Source organism: Podarcis pityusensis (assembly GCF_964106645.2).
Source record: "Podarcis pityusensis genome assembly, chromosome: Z".
Lineage (NCBI taxonomy): Eukaryota > Metazoa > Chordata > Lepidosauria > Squamata > Lacertidae > Podarcis > Podarcis pityusensis.
Window position 1 is genome coordinate 38,716,286 of NC_138044.1, and position 26,590 is coordinate 38,742,875.

General features: G+C 43.9%; 1 protein-coding gene across 3 annotated transcripts in view; it reads right to left on the minus strand.

Annotated features, from left to right (window-relative positions):
- KLHL4 (kelch like family member 4) overlaps window positions 1–24,334 on the minus strand; it is a 41,977-nt gene extending 17,643 nt beyond the window's left edge. For 2 of the 3 annotated variants that reach the window (XR_013981516.1, XM_080990183.1), the window contains exons 1-4: window positions 23,194–24,330; window positions 2,861–3,037; window positions 1,616–1,752; window positions 1,153–1,349 (exon numbers count right to left, since the gene is read on the minus strand). Coding sequence is in view for 2 of the 3 variants with exons in the window: in XM_080990183.1 (XP_080846309.1) it covers window positions 1,153–1,349; window positions 1,616–1,752; window positions 2,861–3,037; window positions 23,194–23,618 (936 nt within the window). In the remaining variant the exon portion in view is untranslated. Of the gene's footprint in view, window positions 1–1,152; window positions 1,350–1,615; window positions 1,753–2,860; window positions 3,038–23,193 lie in introns of all 3 variants that reach the window. The other variant, XM_080990184.1, reaches the window with a different exon arrangement.
- Between the last annotated feature and the right edge of the window lie 2,256 nt (window positions 24,335–26,590).

Sequence of the window (26,590 nt, forward strand, 5' to 3'; positions counted from 1 at the left end):
CAGGACACTTGGCGGGTATGCAAATGCAGTGAGTGTGATGGAAGAGTGGACTGTACCTCTTTAGGAAGCATGCAGGGGAGGGAGAAGAAGCTATTTTGTAAAGATTCCTTCAACCCTCCCTTCAAATAGGCATCAGGCACATCAGGGACATGAACTGGAGCCCACTGCTTGCTGTGTTTTCTAACTGCAGAGTGTTGGGGTTGTTGTTATTGTTGAATATATGTAAGTTTTCAGATACAGTATTCCCCCTAGCGCTTGCTGATTGAAATGGCAGGGTCCATTTTGCCACCTCTGGGCTATTCCACTTTTTTACCACCTCATTCCGCTGCATTATGTTGATCAGTCTTTGGGGCAGTTGGGTTGGGATTGAGCAGAAGGCCTACATAATGTTGTGAGTTTGGATGATTTAGGAATATTGGAAGCTGCCTTATACAAAGTCAGATACCAACAGTCCATCTGGCGGCTGCTTAGCATCAGCTCTCTAAGATTTCAGCCCCACCTGGAAAAGTTGGGAAATGAACCGGGGAACTCTTGCAAGCAAAGCAGATGAGCTATTTCATTTCAAATTGGAGGCAGGGGGAATTGAGTGTTTGTTTCTTCATTTTCTCACATGGGGGGGTAGTTCTTTTTAGATTGCAAATGTACAGTCATACCTCATGTTACAGATGCTTCAGGTTGCACATTTTCAGGTTGCGTCCCACGGCGGCCCGGAAGTACCAGAAAGGGTTACTTCCGGGTTTCACCGCTCGAGCATGCGCAGAAGCGCTAAATTGTGCTTTACGTATGCACACAAGCGCCAAATTGTGCCGCACACCTGTGCAGATACAGCACTTCAGGTTGTGCTCTTTTCAGGTTGTGAACGGGCCTCCGGAACGGATCCCGTTCACAACCAGAGGTACTACTGTGTACTATTTTACATACTTTAAAAAGTGGTGAGCCAGCCTTGCTCAGCTAACAGGCCATGTCACTCATTCTGCTAAGCTGGGCCCTGGATATGTGCTGCAAAGTTCTACCTTGATGGTGCCCTGTGCAGATTCCTTGGGCATTTAATCTTGTTGTAGCCATTTGCGACCACAACCACAACTTGTCAGTTCCTCTCTAGCTTTAACCTCCCAGCAGTTAGTTCCAGGAATCTTGTTCCTTTGACCTCACCATAGTGTACACGTGCGCCACCCGCAGGAGTTCTGTGCACCCCTGAGCATCTCCGAAGGACCGAATCCCTAAACAGTTTGATGGATGGAGCTGCTTCACGAGAAAGTTGCAGCAGACTTCAATGACTTGTGAAAGCTGGAGAAGGCAAGCGGCGGCCAGCAAGCTTTCAATTGTTTCTTCTTTGAGTTCCAGGACACCTGTGTGGTTTAATATTTTCAGAGAGAGAGAGAGAGAGAGAGAGAGAGAGAGAGAGAGGTGCATGAAAATGGGTTGTTCTTTTTTTGTGGGGGAAACTCAAAGAAAGTGTTCTTGTGACTGCACAAGATATTAGACTTGTTCACACAACACGATGAGCACAGGCACAAGCTGCCTCCAAATATGCACAACTGTTTGTGTGAAAGAGCACAATACAGTTTGTTGATTTGGAAGCCGCTGTGCATAAGAGAGTTGGCAGGGAGTTTACCTGTGTATGCATAGTGCACAAGGTCTTTCAGTGCATCGGGGTCCACTCCTTCCATTTTGATTTCTTCCTGTTTTGCTTCACGGACATCGTTGGTAAACATTGCAGCAAAATAGTCAGACACAGCACTCAGAACCAACCTGGGAAGAGAAGGTAAGGATCTGTGTCAGCTCTTTATCTTGATGGAAGCATCAACCTTCCTCGCTGCGTTGGTTTTGTTTTGCTTTTTGCCTGGGTTGCTCTAAATGATGCATTGTTATTCCAATGATGCATGGAATAACATATTTTATTTTATTTTGGCCTATGACTAGAATGTCACACATCTGTGCAGTGAAGAGAATAAGGTGATTAAGTAATTTAATATTCTCTTGGAGAGCTGTTTCTCTTCCCTGGGCAAATTAAATCCCCCCTGACTGGCTTGATACACTGACAGTGCAAGTCTCTGCACGTCTACTTAGAAGAAAGTATTGTTGTTTTCAGGGGAACTTACACCCAGGTGTGAACAGGGGAGAAATTCAATCCAGTTTGCATTTAAGGGTGAACTTACCTAATTTGAACTTTCTGAAACAATGTGCAGACTGAAACACAGCTATCCTTTGAAATTTGCACCTCTCTGAATCTTGTAAAGTAGTTCTCAAGCCACAAAACGTGTACAAAAAATCCATATACTGGGTTAAATAGTGTGCATATAACTGCATATGTAGTGGAAAACAGCATTCAAAAATGCATTCTATTAGGGGAAATTGTTCTGCAAAAGTGTGCATATTAGACAAAATTGCACAGAAAAATTATTATTATTATTATTAATAATAATAATAATAATAATAATAATAATAATAATATCCCGCCCATCTGGCTGGGTTTCCCCAGCCACTCTGGGCGGCTTCCAAAAGAATATTAAAATACAATAGTCTATTAAACATTAGAAGCTTTCCTAAACAGGGCTGCCTGCAGATGTCTTCTAAAAGTCTGGTAGTTGTTTTACTCTTTGACATCTGGTGGGAGGGCATTCCACAGGGTGGGTGCCACTTTCAAGAAGGCCCTCTGCCTGGTTCCCTGTAGCTTTGCTTCTTGCAGCGAGGGAACCACCAGAAGGCCCTTGGCGCTGGACTTCAGTGTCCAGGCTGAACGATGGTGGTGGAGACGCTCCTTCAGGTATACTGGGTTGAGGCCGTTTAAAAATGTGTATATTAGAAGAAGCAGGGCAGTCAGGGAGGCTGGGCACCTGTAGCAGGTCAAAATCTTTACCTGTGGGCAGGAATCCTATGCTCTCCAGCAATGAGAAGAACATCACATAGTTGCTTCTGCTGGAGATAATTCTCCATCTTGCGGAATGTCTGCTCTGCATGGTTTGCAGAATGAAAGCATTCATCAGATCTGTTGTTGTTCCCTCCCATAGGAGAGGAGCAGCTGCTTATTGATAGCCTTTTGGAGAAAAAATGAGGTCACTGTTATGCAGTAATAGCTGTTAGCAAAGTCACTTAAACAACACAGAGTACAAAGAGAAAAGAAATCCTAATTATACTTTACTGAGGAAACTGAACAAAAACGGTATATATAATTTGGGGAGAGGGAAACAGAAACGTTTTGTCTTTCTTACTTCAGGCCTTGTATATATTGGGGACACATTCAACTAAACATACAGGGGGGAACTCCCTCAGAAGTACGGAGCCAATCAGGGTACATGCTCCTTCAGCATACCTCATGCCAACCTGTGTGATTGCTAATCAACAGCTCCACCCTGCCCCTTCTTGGCACACTTTAGCTGTTGAGAGGTCAGGGAAGTGGAAGCTGTATGAAGAAAACGCCAGATGTCCTTCTGTGGAGAGGGAGTTCTATTCTTCGTGGGCTACCACAATGTCCAACAGTGTATGCTGCCATCATCAAATAGCTTTTATGGCATCCTATTTATTTTATTTATTTAAGAGGCCTGTTGGATCAAACCAAAGGCCCAGCATTTATTCCCAGAGAGGCCAGCTAGATGCCAATGGGAAGTCTACATTCAAGAACATGTTCTTATTTAGAGGGATTTTTATTAATTTTTACGAAAATTGACTAGACCAGAAGCAGTTTGAAGCTGGTCTAGTCAATTTCAATGTGCCATTAACTTGCACCAGGCTAGGAGTGGCTCCAGTAAGAGGGGACTGGACCGAACAGGCTTGCCCCACCTGCATTCCCGCTAAGTTGTGCACCTGTAAAGTTACTGAGTGTTGCAGTAGCAATGTGGCTGGGCAGAGGGGCGGAGGGGGGGAGAAAAGTCCAGGTGCAGCACAGAAATCATAATCTGTACATAGCCTTAAGGATTTGCTCTAGTTGACTGAGAATGTGCGACTCCTTCTTCCACTCTCTTTTCCTATTTTCCATCAAAATGAGTTATCCCCAGTGCCAGCCACTAACAGAGCTTTTGACGGAAACTCATTATATCCAACGGAATGCCCATACATTTCAAACAGAGGCGCCGAGCCGGCTGCTGCATTAGAAGATAAATATGGGAGACTGAGCTCAAAAATTGGAACTATTAGGTAAATAGCGCAACGAATTGCTGGCATTGCATTTCGGGCAAAAGACAGCGATGCGCTAGCACCAGAATTACCGTGGAGGACAGAAATGTCCTGAAGGTGGCCTCTTTAATCCTGTTGGTGCAATTGTTTCAAAAATAGGGGTGGGGGAGTAAAAAATGAAGATCCCACTCCAGCTGATGAGTTTCTTTTGAAGCTTCTGATCAGCAGCCTCACTACACTCTGCCTGGCAACATAACCTTTACAGCATGGTTCGGGGCTTGGTTTAACCAGCCAGCTTATTCTCCTGTTTGGGGAGGGCCGTAGCTCAATGGCAGGGTGTCCGCTTTGCATGAAGAAGGTTCTAACTTCAATCCCAAGCATCTCTAGGTAGGGCTGGGAACATCCACCCTCTGAAACCCTGGAGACCCCCCTGCCAGTCACTGTCTGCAATACTGAGATAAGTAGACCAGTGGCAGCTTTCTGTGCTCCTATTTATTTTAGCCTTTTATCCAGAATCATGAGGACTGGGACCTTGCTTTATTTTTAGGGGAGGAGCCATAGTTTAGTAGAACAGCATCTGTTTGGCATTCAGAAGTTCCCAAGGACAATTCCTAGCATCTCCTGGAAGGGCTGGGGAACGTTCCCTGTCTGAAACCCTGAAGAGCCCATAGCTAGTCAATGCAAACAATACTCAGGCCCAATCACCTGATATGATATAAGGTAGATTCCTATGTCCTTACTGTTCCCACTATGTGGCTTGCCACTGTTTTTAGATATGTATCATCTATCTATCTATCCTATCAATCTATCATCTATCATCTCACAGTTTTGTAACTGAGATCATAGACATTGGGAAGGTATGACTCACCTATCCAAATGTTTTCAATAGGACCCAAATTCAGCAAGCCTTGACCCTCATGTAGATGGGAAATGTGGAAAATAAGGCTTATGACTGTGCATTTAATACCCCCCCCCAAGTCATTCTGTTGCTCCGGCCCCACTTTTGCCATCATGATGCTCACGATAATGTCAGCAGTAGAAAGTCTTCTCTGTGTGCTGATCACCCCATGCACGTTACAACCCAAAATAGCAAGGCTCCTAAACTGCAAGAGAAGAACTTCCACAACTGCTGCAGACATTATCCTGAACCCAACGAAATTGTGTTAGGAGCAATGGAAGGAAAAGAATTTAGCATGATAAATCGGCATGGAAGTCCAATTGAAGAAAGGTGGCTGCCGCCACCTTGCAAACTATCATAACAGTTCCTAGGATACCAGAATTTAAATCTCCACTCAACCATCAAGCTAGCTATCTCTCATCTCCCCAATCCTAAATTTAGTTCTTCATATTTCCACAATTGTTTGCCATTTAAAAACTAAAAACCAAGTCTCTATGAAAATTCATCAGCATAATAACAGGAATGTCTCCTAATATACACATATCTGAATGAAAATTTTGCCTGCTATGTACCTTTTTGTAAAGCAATGCTCTCTAATGATGCGTTTTTGTATGTTATTTTCATGAATATATGCATTTTTATGCACCCTCCACCCTAGTATATGGAAAACTGCACTGCAAACTTTGGAAGCGCTCAAACTTTAAATGCGGACTGAATCTAATTCTTCCCCCATCCCCCCTCTTACACACACATTTTGCCTGACTGATAGAAGTCACCAGGGCATAGGAAAAAGCAGTTTTTCCACCTCAGTTTCTCCCTCTCCCTGCCCCATTGGAGTGCTCTGCCCACATTCCTGATTGCACATACAGCAAAGAGATGGGATGCAGACATGTTTGTTTTAACTGTCTCAGTGAATTGTATCATCAGATAGGAATGGGCTGCATCTTCCTTTTTGAAGGGGCAGGGGAACCCAAAGAAACGCATTTCTGATGCTTGTGAAAATGTCTTCTGCGGGTGATATTGATGTGTCTCCAATATAATGGGAAACTCATGTAACATTAATGGAAACTTATATGATGTTAGGTCTGGAGAATCATTTTCATTTATCACCACTGGGTTGTTTTTATGAGTTTGGGATTAAAATGAGCCATTTTCCTGCTCCCAGCTCTCTTGTTGAGTATTTATGTGGTTCAGAAAACAGGGAACTTGTTTGTATTTATGAGGCAGTAAGACTATCCGGAGACTTACAGAACAAGCAGCATTGCAGCGTGTAGCTTTTTAGCTACCATGAAGACCCAGTGATTAAACATCCACCTCTTTGCCATCACACACTCCAAATGGAAGATACATTAAGACCTATATCTGTTAAAGCTAGAGGTGGAGGGCAAATTCCATCCAGAGCACATTTAAAGGCAGACATACCTAACATGCAGTTTCTGAAACAACATACGAACTAAAACACAGCTATACTTTGAAATTTGTGCTCCTCTGAATTTTGCAGTGCAGTTCTCCAGTCAAGAAATGTGTACAGAAATGCATGCACTAGGGTAAAACATGCATTATAAAATGCACATGTTAGTGAAAACAGTATACAAAGTGCACTATATTAGGGGGAATCACTTTCCAAAATGTCTCTATCAGGCTAGCCAATGGTCTGACTTGGTTTAAGGCAGCTTCTGAGCCACCTGAACTCTCTCAAAAGCTCACTGCTGAAGACTGTGCTGCTTTTGTTGGTTTATGTTTCCATTATTTATTTATTTATTTATCTAGCTATTTATTTTTCATTTGAGAATTTGCACCTCCACCGTTCATCCCTAGACAACGTGCAACATATTAAAATAAATGCAGCAAGTCTCAGTAACATATCAAGTAGCATAAAATATTGGTAATAGCAGCAGCAGGCAGACTTAATGAAAGTACCTTAAAAGACCCAGCACTTAAAAGATAACATGGTGAATTTCAGATTAGGTTCCCTAAAAAAAGAGTTCCACAGGTGCAGTGCTACGGCCAAAAACAGCCTCCTGCCTGGTCTCCACTTGTCTCAACTCTGACAATGCAAACACCTGAAGAAGAGTACCAACAGATGGCCACAGTAAACAGGTGAGCTGATACAGGGGCAGGAGTGTCTTTAAGCATGTGAGTGCTTCCCACTATGAGTGGCTTGGCAGGCAAACACTTGCAGTGTGATCTGGGCTTGGCAGTTGTTGGCAATCAATGGTAAAACTTCAACATTGGCAAGATATATTCCCAATGGGAAGTCCAAGTCAGATTTCTAGCAGCTGCATTCTAGTTTCTGCAGCATCTTCCAGGGCAGCTCTATGTAAAATACATTGCAGCAGCCCAACTGGAGTTTATCAGTATGGGAAGAGTCATTCATGTACAAATACACAGACTGAGCAGAGGAGAAAGAACATTCACATAAGCAGCATTTGTCCAAAGCAATGACAGACCCCCTAAAAACCTTCATCGCTCTCTTGAAGATCTATACCTATGCTGCTTCTTTCCAGCTAGTGACTTATGATTACCTTTCCCAACTCAATAAAACCTATCACAACTTTCTCCCAATTTTCAATTCCATGCCAGGGCATTAGATCTCTCATTCAAAGAGTCAGAGTGGTGTCGTAGCTGTGTCCTATATCTCAAGCCCACAGATTATTGAGTGCGTGATTTACTGATATTCTTTTCTGCTCCCATTTTCCCCAAGTGCTTCCTTCTAAAGAAAGATTACTGGAGATTGGTGCTGCCTTTTTCTAATACATGATCATGAGGAAATTACATACAAACATACATACATCATCGTTTTATCCACAAATAAAACCATGCTCAAGGCAGCTTACAACATGAAAAACTACAGAATTATAAGTATAACGTAAGTAAAAAGGTAAAGGGACCCTTGACCATTAGGTCCAGTCGTGACCGACTCTGGGGTTGCTTTATTGGCTGAGGGAGCTGGTGTACAGCATCTGGGTCATGTGGCCAGCATGACTAAGCCGCTTCTGGAGAACCAGAGCAGCACACGGAAACGCCGTTTACCTTCCCGCCGGAGTGGTACCTAATCATATACTTGCACTTTGATGTGCTTTTGAACTGCTAGGTTGGCAGGAGCAGGGACTGAGCAACAGGAGCTCACCCCGGGGATTCGAACCACCGACCTTCTGATCAGCAAGTCCTAGGCTCTGTGGTTTAACCCACAGCGCCACCCGCATCCTATAGCATAAGTAGTCATAAACAATAAATTAAACACATTATACAATCAATTTTGACATAAATCATAATATAATTTAAAATTAAAGCTACAAAAAAAAATCAGTAACAGCTACAATAACCCCCAACAAAAACCTCTAAACAATATCCCAGCCCAAAAGTCTGTTCATCCCCTGTAGTCAGAGTTAGTCAGAGCCCTGCCCTCCCAGGTCAGGCCAGGTGGAAAAGGCCTGTAAGGCGGGGAGTAAGTCTTCCAGGACTTGGAGCCAAGGTGGTCTCTGGCCTCATCAGTAGCCTCAGCTTCTGAAGCTGGAGTCAGTCCACTGTTGTGGACTGGCATGTGAATTTTTCCACCCTTCCTCCTCACCTTTCCCATACTCAGGATTCTTTGAGTACTTGGACCACGTAGAATGATTTATAATGTGGTTATTGTGGTAAAGTGATTTTAGGGGGGAGAGGAGCCATATGGCCCCTTGTCAAGAGTTCAAGGGACCCTAGGTATACATCTGCAGCCATGATGGTATCTGGTCTCTCTGAGCTCCCTCAACCTTTGTAGCTGGAGTCAGTCAGGGCCCTGCCCTCCTAGGCCAGGTAGGGGGAAAGCCTGCAAGGCAAGGGAGCAAGTCTTCCAAGACTCACAGGTAAGATGACGATAGTATAGGTTGAGCAGGCAGGAAGCAAGCACACTCTTGTAACACCCTCCCAGGCTATAAGACCCTGAATAACAAGTGCCTGGAAACAATGACAGAGAGAGGCATTATCTTTGCCTTCATGCCCTGTGCTGACAGGCTTGGATGACCAGGCAGACAAAGTCCCTGAGAAGAAGCTGAAAGGGCATAGAATCATAGAGTTGGAAGAGACCACAAGGGCCATCGCGTCCAACCCCCTGCCAAGCAGGAAACACCATCAGAGCACTCCTGACATATGGCTGTCAAGCCTCTGCTTAAAGACCTCCAAAGAAGGAGACTCCACCACAATGAGCTTAGCATGTGTGAGGTAAACTTCCAGAGGCTTTAAGTTACAGCTTTGTTTCACACCAAGAGCGTCTCTGTCTAATAAAACACAATGCTCCCTGGTTTAAACTTTATGTGTTTTCCCAATAACCTTATTAATATAGTTCCATATTCATACTCTTATGAAGCATTAGAAACCATTTGGCAACTGTGACCTAATAAATAATACTCTCATTATGCACCCAAACATCCCAGAAGATGCGCCTTCACGTACGTGGTAATAAAGCATGAGCCTGGCTCTGCAATACTAATAATCATTTCAGCTTGTCAGGTAAATAGCCAATTATGGCTTGATTAGTTGTCCAAGTCCAAAGGCTACAAAATGCAGAAGAATTATGGTAACTGGGGAGCCACTACACAAATCCTTTAGAGAGGAGCTGGCGCCGATGGACCTAATTTATTTGTAGTGGTTGTGTACAGCGAGTCTAATTATGCTAGATTCGGTAATTGTTCACTCTGCCGCTCTATAATAATTGGTTTTCCAATTAATCTTATTTATTTTGAAATTGCTTATACATTTTCATATTTGACTTAGGTATCAGTGACTGCAGTGAAATGACTTCCCAAATAGATGATATGATGAGGACTAGAAAAGTGGCAGTTTGCATTAGGAAATGATTTTTTCCCCAAATTGGTTTCTTGCATTTTTCATTTCCTGCTCAGAATGCTCAGAAAAATCCTTTCCCACAAGAAGGGCTTGAATGCAATTGCCTTCTGCCAAAGTTTGTTCCCTCCGTAACTGGTATATAGGGTCATACTGACTCTAAACTGGAAGATTCCATACAGCTATTAACAGACCTGTCCTTTATGAATCTGCCCAATTCCCTTCTAAAGTTATCTAAGCTTGCGATCATCACCATATCTTACGGCAAGACATTCCACACGTTCTAGTATTTGGGGAGAGGGAAAACTTTATACAGATTTTCTCATGGAAAACTTCTCTACACATACTTTCTCATAGATAAAAGCTACCAAGATTTATTAGAAGGAAAAGTCGTTGTGTAGCATGTTATTTTTCATTACCTAATAATTTATCGTAACAAAAATAGCCTAAAAGTAGCCTAAGGGGGAAAATAAGCAAGACTGCTTTTAGCTCACAGTCATACTGGTGAGAATGTGCCTCCACAAAAGCGAAAACTTTAGTTGATTAATCTATTGAGCACACTTTTACCTTAATAGACACTTTTTGTGTGCCCAATTTTTGGCTGTGAAAATGCATACAAAATTCAGAGACATGTGAATTCCAAAAGGTAGCTTCCATTAAAATGTGAACTGGATGAACATCTCTATCTTCTCCCCCCTTCCAAGTAACTGAGTACCTGAGAGCCAGAGAATGTTAAATTAATGGGTGCTGGGAGCATGTGTGCCATGAAGCTCCCGTTTAAAGTGATGTACAGTTTTGCATAAGCTGTCAGAAAGACCCACCATAATTAGAAACATGCGTTTCCGTAGAAACAGCATCTTTGGGAAACTGAGCCGCTGTCCTGATGATACCTTTCACACTGTTGTTCTGATGACGCAGAAGATTATACTTGGTGTCAAAAGACGGAAAAGCAAGAGGGGGTTAGAGGAGAGGATTGTCAACTGGAACGGGGGAGAGGGGGAGTGGAAAGAGAGAAATCTACCAAAAGCTGTTCAGGAAAGATGACAAGGGAAATATCTTTATCATAGCATGGAGCAAATCCCCAGCTAGACAAGGGCAAAATCGAAGGAAAAATACTGCCCCTTCGTGACTTTTACTATACATGTGCCATACATGAGATCTGAAAAGGGTTTCTGGGGTTAAGCGGCGAAGGAACTCCAGCTCCAGGTTAAGTTCCCCTTTCAACAAACTTCCTAAATTGGCATCTTGATCCCAGTCAATATCTCTGTTGTACTGTTTTGAACTGATTGCATGCATGTGTTGTTGTTCTGAACTGTTTTAAACTATAAACTGTGTTTTTAATTGCGTGGTTTTTTTTTATAAATGCAATTGTTTTAAGTGTTTCGATGTAAACTATTTTATACATATATTTTATTATTTGGTGAATCACTTCAGGATGCCTCATGGGAACCAATTTATAAATGATATGGGGGAGCGGAGGGAGGAGGGAGGAGGAGAAGAAGAAGAAGAATTAAAAATGTAGAATTCTTTGGTTCTGGGGAATAACACAGTAGGACTGCTCTGAAAACTTATTGCAAAGGTGCTGCTTCTAGCCATATGGAAAACCTCAGAATTGTTATTTTCCCACAGTTGGGATTTCATGCATTTTAGCACTTTGCACATCAGCTTGCAGTAAGCGTGTAGGGCCCAGTTCTGAAAGATGTGGTGAGGCTTCTGCTCTGATTAGAATTAATAGGTGTTGACAGGCTCTTAGAGCTGAAGGGAGCAGAGGAACAGGGGGAGGAGCACGCAAATGCTAATCTAAGATGTCAGGAATCCATACTGAGCATGATTTAATTCTGGAGCTAAAGGAACAGGAGGCGGATGCACACTTGAGACTAAAGGGGGGGGGCACTGACTATTCTGTGCCAATGTGGAGTTCAGGATCAGCCACAAAGCTCACCAGTCAGCCTTGCACAAATTCCTTTCCTCTCCCTCAGACATGCTGTTCTGGTAAGTTGGATGACAACTGGAGGGGTTTATGCTCTTATCTGCTGTGTTTTTTTCTTGTAGGTCATCCTGACTCACAACTCACAGCTGTGTTGCATGGATCTAAGCCAGGCATTCCCAAACTCGGCCCTCCAGCTGTTTTGGGACTACAACTCCCATCATCCCTAGCTAACAGGACTAGTGGTCAGGGATGATGGGAGTTGTAATCCCAAAACAGCTGGAGGGCCAAGTTTGGGGGTGCTTGATCTAAGCTGAGCCAAGCATAATGTGGTGTGACCAGCATTTTGCTTTGAAACTTCCAGAGAAGTAGATCAATATTCATGCAGAATGAGGGCAAACAGATACTGTAGTCGAGGAGGGGAGGGGAGGGGGCACTGTGGCCCTCCAGATGTTGTCCCATCATTCCTGGCTTTTGGCCATGCTGGTTTAAGATGAAGGGAGCTGGAATTCAATGGGATCTGGAAGACCCACAGACTCCCTGCTCCTGCCACAAATGAAGATAGATGCAGTTTAGGCAGCTGCTGTCCAGCCACTCCTTTGTAAAACAGTTGGATGGATAGGAGGTCCAAGAGGTCCAGCTGATGAGAATTAATTCTTAGGAGATGGTCCCCTGAGAGCTGAGGATCTCTCTTGGTCTCTGAATGAGATATACTTCAGCACTTTGGCATGGTTGCACCCGTCAAACTTAGGGAAAAGTGGGAGAGAGAGAAACAGCTGGCAGTTTTGAAAGAGAGAGCAAAGGGTTACTCATTTGAAGCTGAGATGGAGTTCTAGGAATGCTGCTTACATTCCCCTCTCTACTATGTGTGCATGAGAAAGAGCAGGAGATAATGAAGTTGGAGCATCTATTTGCTCTGCTGCAGAAGAATCACCCAAACCAGAACCCTGAGAGTCTCACGCTGGCCAGGATGGAAGATTGGGGGTGGCAGGTTGGAGGGGAAATAAGTATGCCAGCTCCTGGGCTGGTGCAGTCAGCCCCTGGTCCTGCATTTTCCCACCTCTGCTATAGAAGGAGTGCATTACACAAAGGATGTGCTGCCACAGAGAGGTCTGTGCACTGCATCACCAACCACAATCCTCCACTCACAGGAGAGTGTGATGAACAGACTTCTTGGCTGGCTGTCAGGTGCTTTGGAACCCCACACAAGAGATTTTGGCAGGTGTCATGTGATAGACAGGTGGGTTGTCCTGGTGAAGTTTTTCAGGGGGGGTGTACCTACCATACACATTTTTGCAGAACAACTTTCCCTAATGTAATGGCCTTTTGTGTGTTATTGTGTGTTATTTTAACAACAATATGCACTTTTATGCACACTTTTTCAGAATGTATGCATTTTTGCATTCATTCTATCATCTATCTATCTATCTATCTATCTATCTATTTTGTATCCAGCCCTACACCCACACGTCTCAGTTGGCTGGACTATTGCATTGCAAAATCCTGAGAATTTTGAAGGCTTTATTTCTCATATAGCTGTGAAATGTGCAAATTATGTGGGTTCACCTTTAAATGGGAACTGAACCAAATTTCTTTCCCATCCCTGGTAAGGACCAAAGCTGATGGGTAAAGTGGTCAACACAGCATGGACAATTGTCTAAAGCATGAAGCGCACAGTGCTAATGGACTGTGCCTAACTCCTCATAAATAGTTTGGAAGTCAATGATTCAGCCGTAAAATAACCTTTAATTGTCCATTAGGTCTAACTAAAGTGCTTTTAGACTGCATTTCGATAAAGCGAGCAATCGTTTTTTATGTCCTCCTAAGAATGCGCACACTGTGATGCAATTTCCTGTTGATTTCATAGCTGTGTCACCCCAACTTCTCTGTGAAAACAATCGAAACGCTGCTTTAATATGCTTGAAGTATCTAATTTCATTGCTATTTCATACACTGTCCGCAGGCCCCCCTTTTTTTTTTGAGATGCCATTTTTCACAAGAATAATCAATGGCCATGTTGAAAGATTTATGGACTATAATTAGAAAGAGTAAAATGTACCATTCCATTATCTTTATTTCCCATGATAAAGAGGGCAATACTGCTAAAGTAATGCAGCCTTAGCCAACCTCCTGCCCCCCAGATGTTTTGTTCCCACCAACCCCATGGGACTACAATTTTGGACTGCATTTCCCACCATTGAGCCTGATGGGAGCTGTGGTCCAAAAACCACTGGAGCACATAGGTTGGGGAAGGGTGCTGTGAGCACATTGCCAGGATCATGGGCAGCTGTTCAGAGTCCATGCCCATTGTTGTGCCATTCTTCCAAGCTATTTGGATCAAGCCACAAACATAAAAAGTTGTGTGATTTGCCCCAAGTGTATGCCTGGCTTCAAGAAGAGGATAGAAAGCCTGTTATGGAAGTGTAAATGACTTCACTTATTGCCTCTACGTTTTACAGAATTGTGTATAACCTTTTCTTAAAGGGCACTTCCATGCTGCTAGTTGGTGCTTGCTGCTCCCTTAGGTAACAGCTACAGCCAATTTTTGCTGCCTATAATGAGAAACTATAATATATAATTTAAGCTATTTTCCAAACAATGCCCCTACTGAGTGTAATGCAATTAAATGGGAAACCTGACTTGCAGTGCAGAGGCTTTACACAAGAAAAGTCTAACATTAGGCGCAGGAGAACTAAAAGAAAGAGGTAATAATGAGCTGGTGAAAACATTAAGTATATTCACAAAAGAATATATTCTTCCTTGGCCCAGTAGAATTGAAAAGGTCCCTCCACTGGGTGATATTGCCCAGCCATACAACAGTGTTAGGTTTACCAAATGTCATGTTTATCATAAACAAAACATTATCTGTTGCCTGTAGACGGTCTCTACCTACACAGCCATAGGCTGTTTCAGAGAAAATGAAACAGCAGAATGTTAGCAAACTGTGCAACTTCTGGGAGAGAAATGAATGGTCTCTTTGCCTAGGGAAAAGAATCAAAGAATACATTGGGAAAATGAAGGAAGTGAGGTCATAAGAGCTTAAAAACTGGGGGCTGTGGAGGCAAGAAAGAGGCAGAGATGATGGGAAAACAAATGGGCTATTCACATGTAGGGATGCAGGAGAAATTTGATTATGTTTGCATTTAAAGGTGAACCCACAAAATTTGCACTCTCCAAAACAATGCACAAAAAACACAGCCATCCTTTGAAATTCTCACATCACCAAATTTTACAGTGCAGTTCTGCAGCCAAGTAATTTGCATAGGGATGCATATATTCTGTTAAAGTGTGCATAGAAACACATATGTTCATGAAAATACTGTGCAAATTTGCATTGTGTTAGGGGGAAATGCCTTGCAAAAATGTGTATATCAGTAAAAATTGGCACAAAAATGCTGATGACTTATCAAGAGTGGTGCTCTGCTAACATTATTATCCTGGAAGAACAACTGCTGTTGCCTGGCTCTCTATCTGACACCTTCCCTATCTGACACACAAATCTTTATTCTTCATCTCTCTCCTTCTCACCTATTTCCCTCCTCTGTTTTGTTCCTTATATTCACATTTATCTAAAAAAATTAAAATCAGATTTGTTGGTAATTCAACAAGTCCAAGAAAGTAGTAAGGAGAAAATTCAACTATTAGAAGCCTCTTTTCTTTTCCCCTGTGAATTTGGTATCACCAAAAAAGAGACGAGAGATAGCTATTTTTTCAAGCTTCTCGGTCTGATGGTGAATCTCAAGATACAGTTGGACTTCAGCTCCCACTGAACTTGTCCAGTGGTCAGGGGTGATGGGAGTTTCTCCCCGTGGCTGCAGTTCTCTATTCTGCCTTCAGTTATCATTATTCTCCTTTTTATTGATATAGCTCTGGATAAAAACATTAATAAACTACAGATTTGGTGATAGTGGTGGTGAAAAGAGCTAAGGCTGCCAAAGCTCCCAAACCACCTTTTCTGAAGGCAAGCTGTGTGCATCTCACCTTGTCAGTCTCGCACCCAAAGTCTGCCGACTCGGAGGAAGCTTAATGATTTTCTGTATAGCCGACCCTGACCTTATTTAGGCGACGCTGATTGGAAGTCATTGTGTGAGCCTGGAATAAGCTTACACTGCTAGTTAGTGGTCCGGTTCAATGTCATCTGCATAGAAAGTGCAGATGTGACTTGAAATTTAAATGGGCAATTCTGCAGGCAGCAAAATCCTGGAGGGCTCACAATGGCCTGAAAGGACCATCCTGAAATCGGAATTGGCCAATGTCGTTCATACTCACTGCTTGGAGCCACTTCTCACTGGCAATATTCTGCACTGTCATGCAAAGTTTGTAAATGTGTGCACTCCGTATGGGATGCCGCACATGCGCAGTCCATACGGACGTCGTGCATGCGTCACCGGGCGATTCGCCCTGCCCCTTGGCATCCCGCCCTGGGTGCCAGAGAGGGTTCCTACATCAATGGGCTTATTGTGTGGTTCGTCTCTATCAGGGTCATGGCCCTCCAGCCTACCTAGCAGCCCCAGTTCTACGGAAACAGCTTCAACACCTGTAGCAAATAAATACTCGTAGAGACAAAAGCTGTACTCCCAAGTCTAGGTCATAAGTTTAAATGCCAGAATATTTCTCCCTGTGCTCAAGGTATATTTCCCGAATTAAAGTGTCAGTTCAGAATAACAGCAAAGGCAATAGAGAGGCAACTGTCTAAGTCTGGACTGTAAGCTCCTTGACGCAGCCATTTGTTTCCCTTACAGCAGAGATGGGGGACCTGGGACCCTCCATGGCCATGGTCTGGGGTGGTGGGATCTGTAGTCCAATGATATCTAGATTTGCCAGCCCTGTATTAAAGTGCCATCTACATTCATAATGTACTCAAAAACAACAGGAGCAGCAATAATGAAATGTTGCCGTTCCTGATTCCAGTCGGTCGGTGGGTCGCATCCTCTTTCTGGATGTGTCATTCCATTCTATTCCCCCTCCCCAGAGTTCCATTTCCATTTCCCCAAGAATTAGCATTCCGTTCCCATTGAGCATGCTCAGTCCCCACTAAGCTGCTTTTCAAGATTTTCCACCCTTAGGCGTTTCTTCCCTCTGCAAAGTCTGAGCCTCTTGCAAGCCTACTGATTCCTTCTTGCGTGGGGTAAGAAAAGGTTCTACACTTAACCATTTCAGTCTTGGAATATTTGATAAATACATTGAGCATGGTGACTATTTGGGGAGGCAATGAGAAGCATTTGTTAGATGGGCACACAAATGGAGCCTAAGTACTACGAGGTTTAGCAAAAGTTGCTAGCTATGGAAGCTGAACAGAGCCTCCATTTACAAGAGGAGAATACCACTGAATATGAATTCCTGGGAGCCACAGCATGGAAGGCTCTCACCTTGGGGGATTGTGACCTTCCTGGAAAGGATCTGATAGCCATCAAGAGGGCATCAAGAGGCTGGAATTTATATACCCTTGTCTGATCCAACACAGCTTTGCCTTCTCATGAGCAGAGTTCCTCTTATGCAACAGGGTTTTTTTAGGAACATAAGAAGATGCTTTGTGGCAAGTGAGAGCATTTGTCCATCTACCTCAATACTGTCTACACTGACTGGCAGTGGCTCTCCAGACAACGCCCATTCCCAGCCCTACCTGGGGATGCTGCAGATCAAACCTGTGACCTTCTGCCTGCCAAGCATGCACACTGTTTGAGAAGCTTCTCCTGGTGGTGAGGGAGTTATCCAAAATTATTATAGGGGAGGTGGCAGGTTGCAGCTGTAATAGGGAATTTTGGACATCATACCCTCCCCTTCAGCTCTTCTATGAATAGAATAGTCTTCCACTTGTATTGTGTCATCATTGGATCCAAACCACAGGGGATGGAAATTTGGCCACTCAGTTAAAAAAAAATACCTAGAATGTCTGTCAAAACACTAGACATTTTAGAGGCAAGAACACCATATTCTATGGTAATGAGAAGATAGTCATTGGCAAGGACATGAAAAACGCAACGCCCAGTCAATCCTGACAGTCACGAATCCTTGATAGAAAGAGGTTGTGATTCAAACAGTTCCCATTAGATGAGTCCACAATCCCTGTATTTGTCATTTGGTGAAGTTCATGAGAGACGCTAGACATGTGTCATCACGATTTGGGGAAGCTAGGCAGCAGATGAGAAGTGCCATACCCTGACCCTTAATTGCTGGGTGCGGGAATGTTAAATACTATTATGCCTTCCACTTTCTCACCCATCCCCTTCTTGCGTTGTAACGCAGACAATCACTAACTTTAACACTGCAAAACAGAATAAAACACCCAGTAGAAAAATATGCAATGTACAAACAGCTTGCGTTTGCACCACATGCTTTTAAACTTCAAGCAGATGGTCACAGACAGTACTTTTTGCATTTTGGGACATTTGATACCAGTGTTCACTTCTCTCCTTTTTTTCTGCCCCCTTCTGCACCCATACATATGCCAAGTGAGGATAACACTTCATGCATCTGATGAAGCGGGGATCTGGTTGAAGAAGCATGTGTCATAATAAATGAGTTAATATTTAAGAAGCGACATGGCTAGCATATCTAACCCTCTGGCCATTTTTAATACTGGCCCTTTTACTGGCTGTTTTCACAGAGGATAGATCTGCTGGTGGCTTAACAGTGGAGGCTGGTCCATTAGGACAAAGTGCCCCACCAACCTCAGCCTGCTCACCTGCCTGTCTCCTGGCTTACAACCAGTCAAAGGGATGTCACTGCTTATCCTCTGGTGCTTCCTCATTCTCAGCATTTCCCTTGTGCAACTCAGGATAGAGGAGGCCAGGAACAAAACAATAAATCAGTTTTCTCTGCCTTCCTTTGCTCTGCCTTCACCTGCTGTTGGTCTCCCTGCCTACCAGTCCTATTGAGCTGCTAATGGGAACCAATTAGAACTTTCAGGTTCTAAAGCAGTTGCTGGGTCATGGCCATAGCTCAGTGATCAGGCTTTTCTCACACATTGTCACAGGAGTGTGCTGTGTCTGTAATCACACAGTTCAGGATAGTTAACTTTATTAGCAAAAAGAAGGATCTCCACAGACTTGACTGTCAGGCTTAATGAGCAGAGCAGCTCATTCCCAGTGGTCTTCTTCCATGAAAATCAGTTGCCAAGACTGAAAGTGTCCACCTCCTCAGGCTTTTTCCAAGCAATCAGATACTGCGCCTGCATGAAGCCAACCACTCCTCTGCCCTTTTCATGCCTCTTCTGGTTCTGGGAGACCGGGGGGAAGGGGAGCTTGTCATAGCAAGAGGAAGAGACACCTGTGACTCTTCACCAGCCAGACTCACCTCTGCCTCTTGGCCTGCCTCTTCTCCTGCTTCAGCTTCTGCCTCTGATTCTGGGCTTCTCTCTACCACAGACTCTCCTAGCTCACTCAGCCCTGTTACCTCTTCAGCACCTGACACCTCCTCTTCCCTGTCTTCTCCCTCTTCTCCCTCTGACCACTCATCATCATTCCACCACCAATCCCTGGGCTCTGAGTCTTCCTTTCCTGGAAGTTCTCCAGCTAGTTCCTCCCACCATTCCTCTTCATCCAACCAGCCCATGACACACATATGGGAATCTACCTGGAGCCTCTTCTTCACCACCACCACTACCAATGACAACAATAACAACACACTGCTTTAGTGACAGGTTTTCTTTCCTGCCTAGTAATTGGAAACAACTTCCCATTCTGATCCCTTTGTTGAAGCCCCTAGCTGGAAAGGCTGTTGCTGTTTACTTCTCCAATCCAGAGGAAATATGTTTTAGGGTTTCAAAACACAGATACTGCAAAACACAGTGATGCTGCCCTATCCAGGTAGGGACCATAGTTTAGTGATAGGGCAGCATCAATTTGCACACAGAAGATCCTGGGTTCACCCCCCAGGACCTCCAGTTAAAATGAGCAGGAAGCAGGAAATGTAAAGGACCTCCTCCACAGACTCTGAGGGGCTTCTAAGTTGGGCTATAGCTTAGAGGAAGAGAGCACACTTTGCATGCTGAAGGTTCAAGGCCTAATTCCCAGGGACTCCAGTTGAAAGGCTCCAGAAACAGTCAATGAGGAGGACCTCATTCTGAGTAGTCAAAGTAGGCAATCCAAGTTGGGTGGACAACTACCTTGATGTGGTACAAAGCAGCTTCTTATGATTCCCCATGCCAGGTCCATTACAACTGGAAGTACTTAGTGCCTGGAATTGTTCTCACACAGTGACTTTTCCATGTCCCTGTTCAATATTCCTGACAGCTGCTGTAGGATATATGGAGAGACTCTCAAAGGAAGGCCAGACTCCACACAATTTTGAAGGCATCCCAGCAGTGATGACTATATTGACTTGTTGAGTTTTGATGGGCAAAACTGGCCTCCCAAAATTTTCCACCCTTATTGTGGGAGGCAAGACTGGGGAGGAGGATATTCAGATTAATCTCTGGGAGGGATGTGGAATTCTCTAACAGGTTTTGTGGTAGCAAAAAGAATTCCCAGAAAATTCTCTTTTGAGACATTTTGATTCAGGTTAATGCTAAATGAGACTGTTGCTCATTCATTCTGATAGAGGAAGGAAGCAATTGTCCAGGAGAAAAGGACCAGGAGAAGGAAGGTGTACCCAATGCTTTATTTAATATTACTGAATTACTGAATATTCAACAATATGAACATTGGGGGTGCTTAGCAGGAGCTGAAATTCTCCATCCAGTTATTGGATTAAGAAATTGAGGAGGCCATTTTGTTGAATATTCTCCAGGGGAGAATTAACCTTTTCCAACAGTTCAGAAAACGAAAAATTCAAAGAAATTCTGATAAAATTGTTTTTCTGAGAATTTCAGCCCAACTTTAGTCAGCTACCAGCAGAGAAAGGGATCTTTCCAGCCAATGGTGGTTGGTGCGTATCTGGGCTGCTAGTTGGAGTCAAGTAATTCTTGTTTGTCCCCCATCCTCTTCTCTTCTGAGTTATAAGGAGTAGAAAGCTAGTAAGCAGTGCTACCCTTAGAAAGGCCATAAGGAAGAAGTCATGCAAGCTGAGGACAGTATAGCAGTTTCCACTGTGTCCACCATATTTGTTGTTCTTCATGCTCAAAGTCCCTGCTCAAACTATGCTCTCTCATACACTTACTTGGAAGTAAGCCCCATTGGCCTCCATTGAACACTTATCAGTAAAGGTGTGTAGAATCAGACTTCACAAGGGAAATTCCATTACTGAGTATGTTGCTGCATTCTTGCTGGCATCAGTGCAAAAAGTACACTGGTGTCAGGCACTTAATGAATCCTCTATAGATTTCAATATGCCAACGTGCCTTTTGTTCAACTTGCCCAGACATAGATTTGAACGAATCAGGATTGCTACACATCACAAGCTGGAGAAATGAGAAGCAATTTTTAAAAATGCAGGTTGTCAAACAGGATTCCTTTTTCCCTGGCATGAAAAAATGCCGGAGACTAAAATTATATATATTTTTTGCAATACATGTACAGTTTGTATTGGAGCAAATACATTTGCATCCTGACTGAACTAAATAAATATTCTCACAGCAATTCTGTGAGGTAAGTTAGGCTAAGAGAAAGTGACTGGCCCAAGGTCACCCAGTGAGCTTCAGGACTGAGAAGGGATTTGACCCCTGACCTCTCAGGTTTCTTGTCCCAACACTCCAACCACTACAACATACTGTTTTTAAAAACAAATTACTTCTGGAACCACATTTCCACCACCGTCCCCGTTTTTTGCTTTTGTCCCTTGTTGCTATCAGTTGCTATCAGTTTCTCACAAGAAGTGACTCCCATCCTAAATCTGAACTCTAACGCTTTCCTGCTCATTTTCAGTGACATTTTACTTAGAAAGGTCGCAGCCTTGTCTACACTGGGTTAGTAGTTAGTTCAAATGAACACAAGGGAACTTATTCCTAGAGGATCAGCTTCCATGTGTGTTTAGGACTTACAGATCAATCCAACATATCAATCCCTGACAAGCAAGTGTCCCGTCTCCCCCCCCCCCGCACCCACTGCCCCCGCCGTCAAGCATTTAGTTTAATAGTACTCCCAAGCAAGTGTGCATGACTGCCCTCAGTTCTCTCCCTTCAGCAAGCTGCGGGTGAGATTACTGCAATTTTAAAATAAACCTTTAAGAAGCTCCTTGCCACTTCCCAGTATGGTTCAAGGTTAATTATATTCATCAATGAGGCAATAAACAGCAGCAACAAAGAGGACTGGTGGCAGTGTCTGTGTGTGTCCCAACGTTTTCCATTCATCAGAGTTTGAACTTATTGATAAAGTCACGGGAAAGGGAAGGTTTTGAGCTGGTTAATTTATCTGAAGACAAATTAACACGCTCTACAGAAGCTACTGAAAATTCTCAGGGAAGTGTCAGGGGGGAAGGGGGTGGGAGTAAAAACAAGGTGAAACACAAAGGACCTTGTTCCTTGGTGGGGGCTGCATCTTATAAACAGGAAACGCCATTCACACACACACAAAATAGCAGTATTTAGCACAGTGTGATGTGTGTGAATTTTAGAGGAAGGGGTTTCATTCACTTAGGGTTAAAAAGCCCCAGCAATTTTTTAAAATGAAACAAAGCATGCTTCCTAAGAACTGGACAGTATATTCATTTCCAAGACAACAGCAAGAGTAAGGTTTATTTAAGAAGAGAGAGAATTGGGGGAGAAAGAAAGAGTAAGCAGTTTAGGCCAAAGCTCACCTTTCTCATTAAACTTTAGGCTCACAAACCCTTAACTGGGGAAAAGGGAAGCTGTTATATGCCAGGTCAGACCACTGGCCCATATGGCTCAGTACAGTGGTACCTCAGGTTACATATGCTTCAGGTTACAGACTCCGCTAACCCAGAAATAGTGATTCAGGTTAAGAACTTTGCTTCAGGATGAGAAAAGAAATTGTGCTCCGGCGGTGCGGCAGCAGCAGGAGGCCCCATTAGCTAAAGTGGTGCTTCAGGTTAAGAACAGTTTCAGGTTAAGAACGGACCTCCGGAACAAATTAAGCACTTAACCCGAGGTACCACTGTATTGTCTACACTGGCTAGCAGCAGTTTTCCAAAATTTTAGGCAGGGGGTATTCCCAGCCCTGCCTGGGGATGCTGGGAACGGAACCTGGGACCTTCTGCATGTGGATGCCTTACCACTGAGTTTAGGCCCTTTCCCTACCCTGCTGTAACCAAGTATAAGTACATGCAACCAAAATAAATGCACATGGATACCCTGTCTGCTTCGATTACTCTACCATTCCTCTCTCACCCCCCACCCCCTGCCATGTCATATTTTACACTGTAAGTTCCTCCAGGCAGGGACTTGTTCTCTTGTGCATTGCAATGTGCTGTGCACATTGGTGGCGCTTTTTATATATAACAACAACAACAATGTTAGCAATAACTACAAACAATGACCATTAATAACAGCAATAACATGCAGCTGATTTTCCTCAGCGCTGCCCTCTAAATCACCCACCTCTCGACGGACTCATCTTTGCTCTCCTCTGTGATCATCTGCAGCTCCTGCACCTTTCTGTCCAGCTCTTCTTTGTCACCTTCTTCCTCTCTGACAGCTTTCGGCACCTGCTCTGTGGCTTGCAGGTGCTCAATGAAGTTCTGCTGCTCAGGCCAAGTCTGGATCGGCCGGTGGGGCACTGGGGTCGGTCCAGGCACTGGCGCCAAGATGTTGTGTCGTATTGGGCTGTTGTTTTTCTTCAGCCCATTTCTGTCCCGCGAGTGGCTCTTCAGCCTGTTCTGAACTGGTGTCCCTCTATGCTCATATCCTTCCTGCTGCAGGCAACCTCCGGTGCCTGTGGAACTCTGAGAGGGGTGGCTGAACCATCTCCAGCGGAGCCTCAAGATCTGCTTCACGTCAAATTCCTTCTTCCCCGAGACTGACATCTTCACAAGTTTTGGAAGGGGAAAGAGAAAGAGAGAAGGAAAACACTGCTACAAAAAAAATCCTGTTGTTCCAGAAAGGAAACAGACCCTGTGTTCGTCTCCTGTGTTTTTCAATGCCTCCGCTTCATCCTCTCCAAAATAAGGAACGAAAGGAAGAAATGCTCGTGTTCCTAATACTTGTCCTTCCCTTTCTCTCACTGAGGCTTCCTCTGTATGTCGCGGACAGTTCTGCTAAGATCTTCCTAACTGTATAGGTGGGAATCCATCCTGACAGAATGATGAGGTCAGATCTTAAACAAGTAAATCAGCTTAGCGCAGGCAAGCATCTGCTATTACACTACCCGGTGGCTCAGCTCACACACACTCATGCAAGCAGCAGTGTAGAGCTACGCTATCATCCTAAGGGATCTTAGCCTGCAACCTCAGCTGCATGTAAAAAAGAAAGCAGTTCATACTTTATTCTGCACACACACACACACACACACACACACACACACACACCAAGGCAAGCCAAAATGCCTCTCCCTCACACCAGGGTTGCAATCCTATATACGCTTCCCTGGAAGTTAAGCCCCACACATAGGGTCAGGATGCCTTGTTGCACAACTTTAAGCCTTCTTACGTGTAAGCAAACGCCACTCAGTGAAATCAAATCTGGTTCATTTCCAAGTCAGTCGAGGAGGTTTAGGGATGTGATACAAGATTTTATAAGGGGTATTAATGGGAGGATGTTTCTAAGTAGGTTTTTAATGCTCGGTTTTTCAATGCCGTGATTCTCCAGCAGTTCAGTTTCTTCTTAAGAATATCTTTCCTTGTTTTTGTTATTTGTTTTTGTTTTGTTTTTTAAAAGTGAAATAACTAGAGGGAGGTAGCCCTCATGTATCATACAATATTACTGTAAACGAAATGAACAGCATTCAGTTTTAAATTCAATAGCACAGTCTGGCATAAATGGACTTTCTTTCTCTCCCCCAGGGTCCCCCAGTTTGTAGGCATAGAATTCTGTTGAATTTACCTTCCCTATAGGAAGGACTGCAGAGGAAACTTGAAACATTCAGATGAGATACCCTCCCTAAAGAAGCATATCTATGGAAAACACAACACTGTTTCCTGGCTAAGTGCCCATGTAAATATCCTCATGACATCCGGCTCATCTATTTTCTCTCTCTGACACACACACACACACACACACTGCATAAAGAATCAGTGCAATTATGCTGTCTGTAACCAGCTGGGGTACGCTAGAACAGGGGTCAGCAAAGTTTTACAGCAGAGGGCCAGTCCACTGTCCCTCAGACCTTGTGGGGGGCCAGACTATATTTTGAAAAAATAAATAAAGGAACGAATTCCTATGCCCCACAAATAACCCAGAGATGCATTTTTAAATAAAAGGACACATTCTTCTCATGTAAAAACACATTGATTCCCGGACTGTCTGGGGCCGGATTGAGAAGGCGATTGGGCCAAATCCAGCCCACGGGCTTTAGTTTGCCTACCCATGTGCTAGAGAACCAGCACATGGATTTAAAGTTCCTCTGTCATTTTATTAAAGATCCACATGCCTCCCATTTATGATGGTGGGGTGTTTGAAAGAAGAAGCTACCTATTGTGGGGTATTTGGAGGGGTGCAGTATGTGCACACAGACAGACACCTGACACACTGCATTTCTGGAGCACCTGGGGTCAAGGATGTCGGCCTTGTTGAAACAATGACCAGAAGTGCCATTGCTTTTCCTCATTAGCATCAAGAAGGAATCTCTATATTAGGAGCTGCCAACATGGTGCCCAGTCTGCCCACCCATATTACCTGCAGAATCCACAATGCAGAACAGACTGTTTGTTCTGCGGGCTCAGTTGCTGGTTGCAGTGGCTCAGCCTCTCTCCCCAATTCAACATGTCCCCTTAAGCATGCTCCTATTTCACTGAATGCCAGGACTGGACATCCACACTCCTTTGCATTCTGAACAGAGGTGCAAAGAACTTCTCTATGTAATCAAATAGCTGCCTTTTATTTCTTCATTGATGAGTGCTAATGGGAGGTGATGTCTGTAGCACCTGGTGGTCCTCTCTCTTCTGGCGCTCTTTTAGATATGGCACGCACTTTGAACCCATGCCACAATTTCATAGCAGCCATTTTGTGCCACACCATTCCCTCACAGTAGCAATTTGGTGACAGGCAGCTATAACACTTTCTCAAAATTCCCAGAGTGCCGACTGGCCCAAAGGGGTTAGTGGCCCCTGCTCCTCATAATAACTGCAAGTTCAATCTTCTGAGTGCCAGTCCTTACGTAGCTGAAATGACACTAAACTTGCATAAGTGGGAGGTGTCAGAAGGTTATATACCTTATCGAACCTGGGGTTCCCTCCCCGGAATCTAGGACTGTTCCTACCTTAAGAAAACACTATGAGTCTGTGAGAGAGCCTCTACTTTGCATGCAGAAGTCCCTGAATCAATCCCTGGAATCTCCACCTAAGGCTGGGAGAAACCCTGATCTAAAATCCTGAAGAGCTGCTACCAGTTCGCGTAGACAATGTTAAGCTAAATGGGCCAATGGTTTGACTTGGTAGAGGGCACTTCCTTATGTTCCTGGTCCGGGTGGAGCTAAGCTTTAGTTTAGCCTTCAATCAACATAAGGCGGACTGCTAAGGGCTTAATTGGCTGGACTGTGCTTTCTCAATCTTCTTAGGTTCCCAATTTTCCCTTTCTATTTCAGAGCTCCACAGAGGTCCTCCCGTGTAGCTTTGGCTTTTTGCCATTGTGCATTTATTTCCCCTCCATCTTCAGCAGGGGAAAGAAAATTGGATCCAGTTTGCATTTCAAGGCAAATTTACTGAATGTGTCTTTTCTGAAACAATACAAGAACAGAAACACAGCAACCCCTTAAAATTCGCATTTCTCCAGATTTTGCAATGCTGTTCTTCCCATCAGCCCCAGCAAGCATGGCCAATGGCCAGGGATTGTGAGAGTTGTA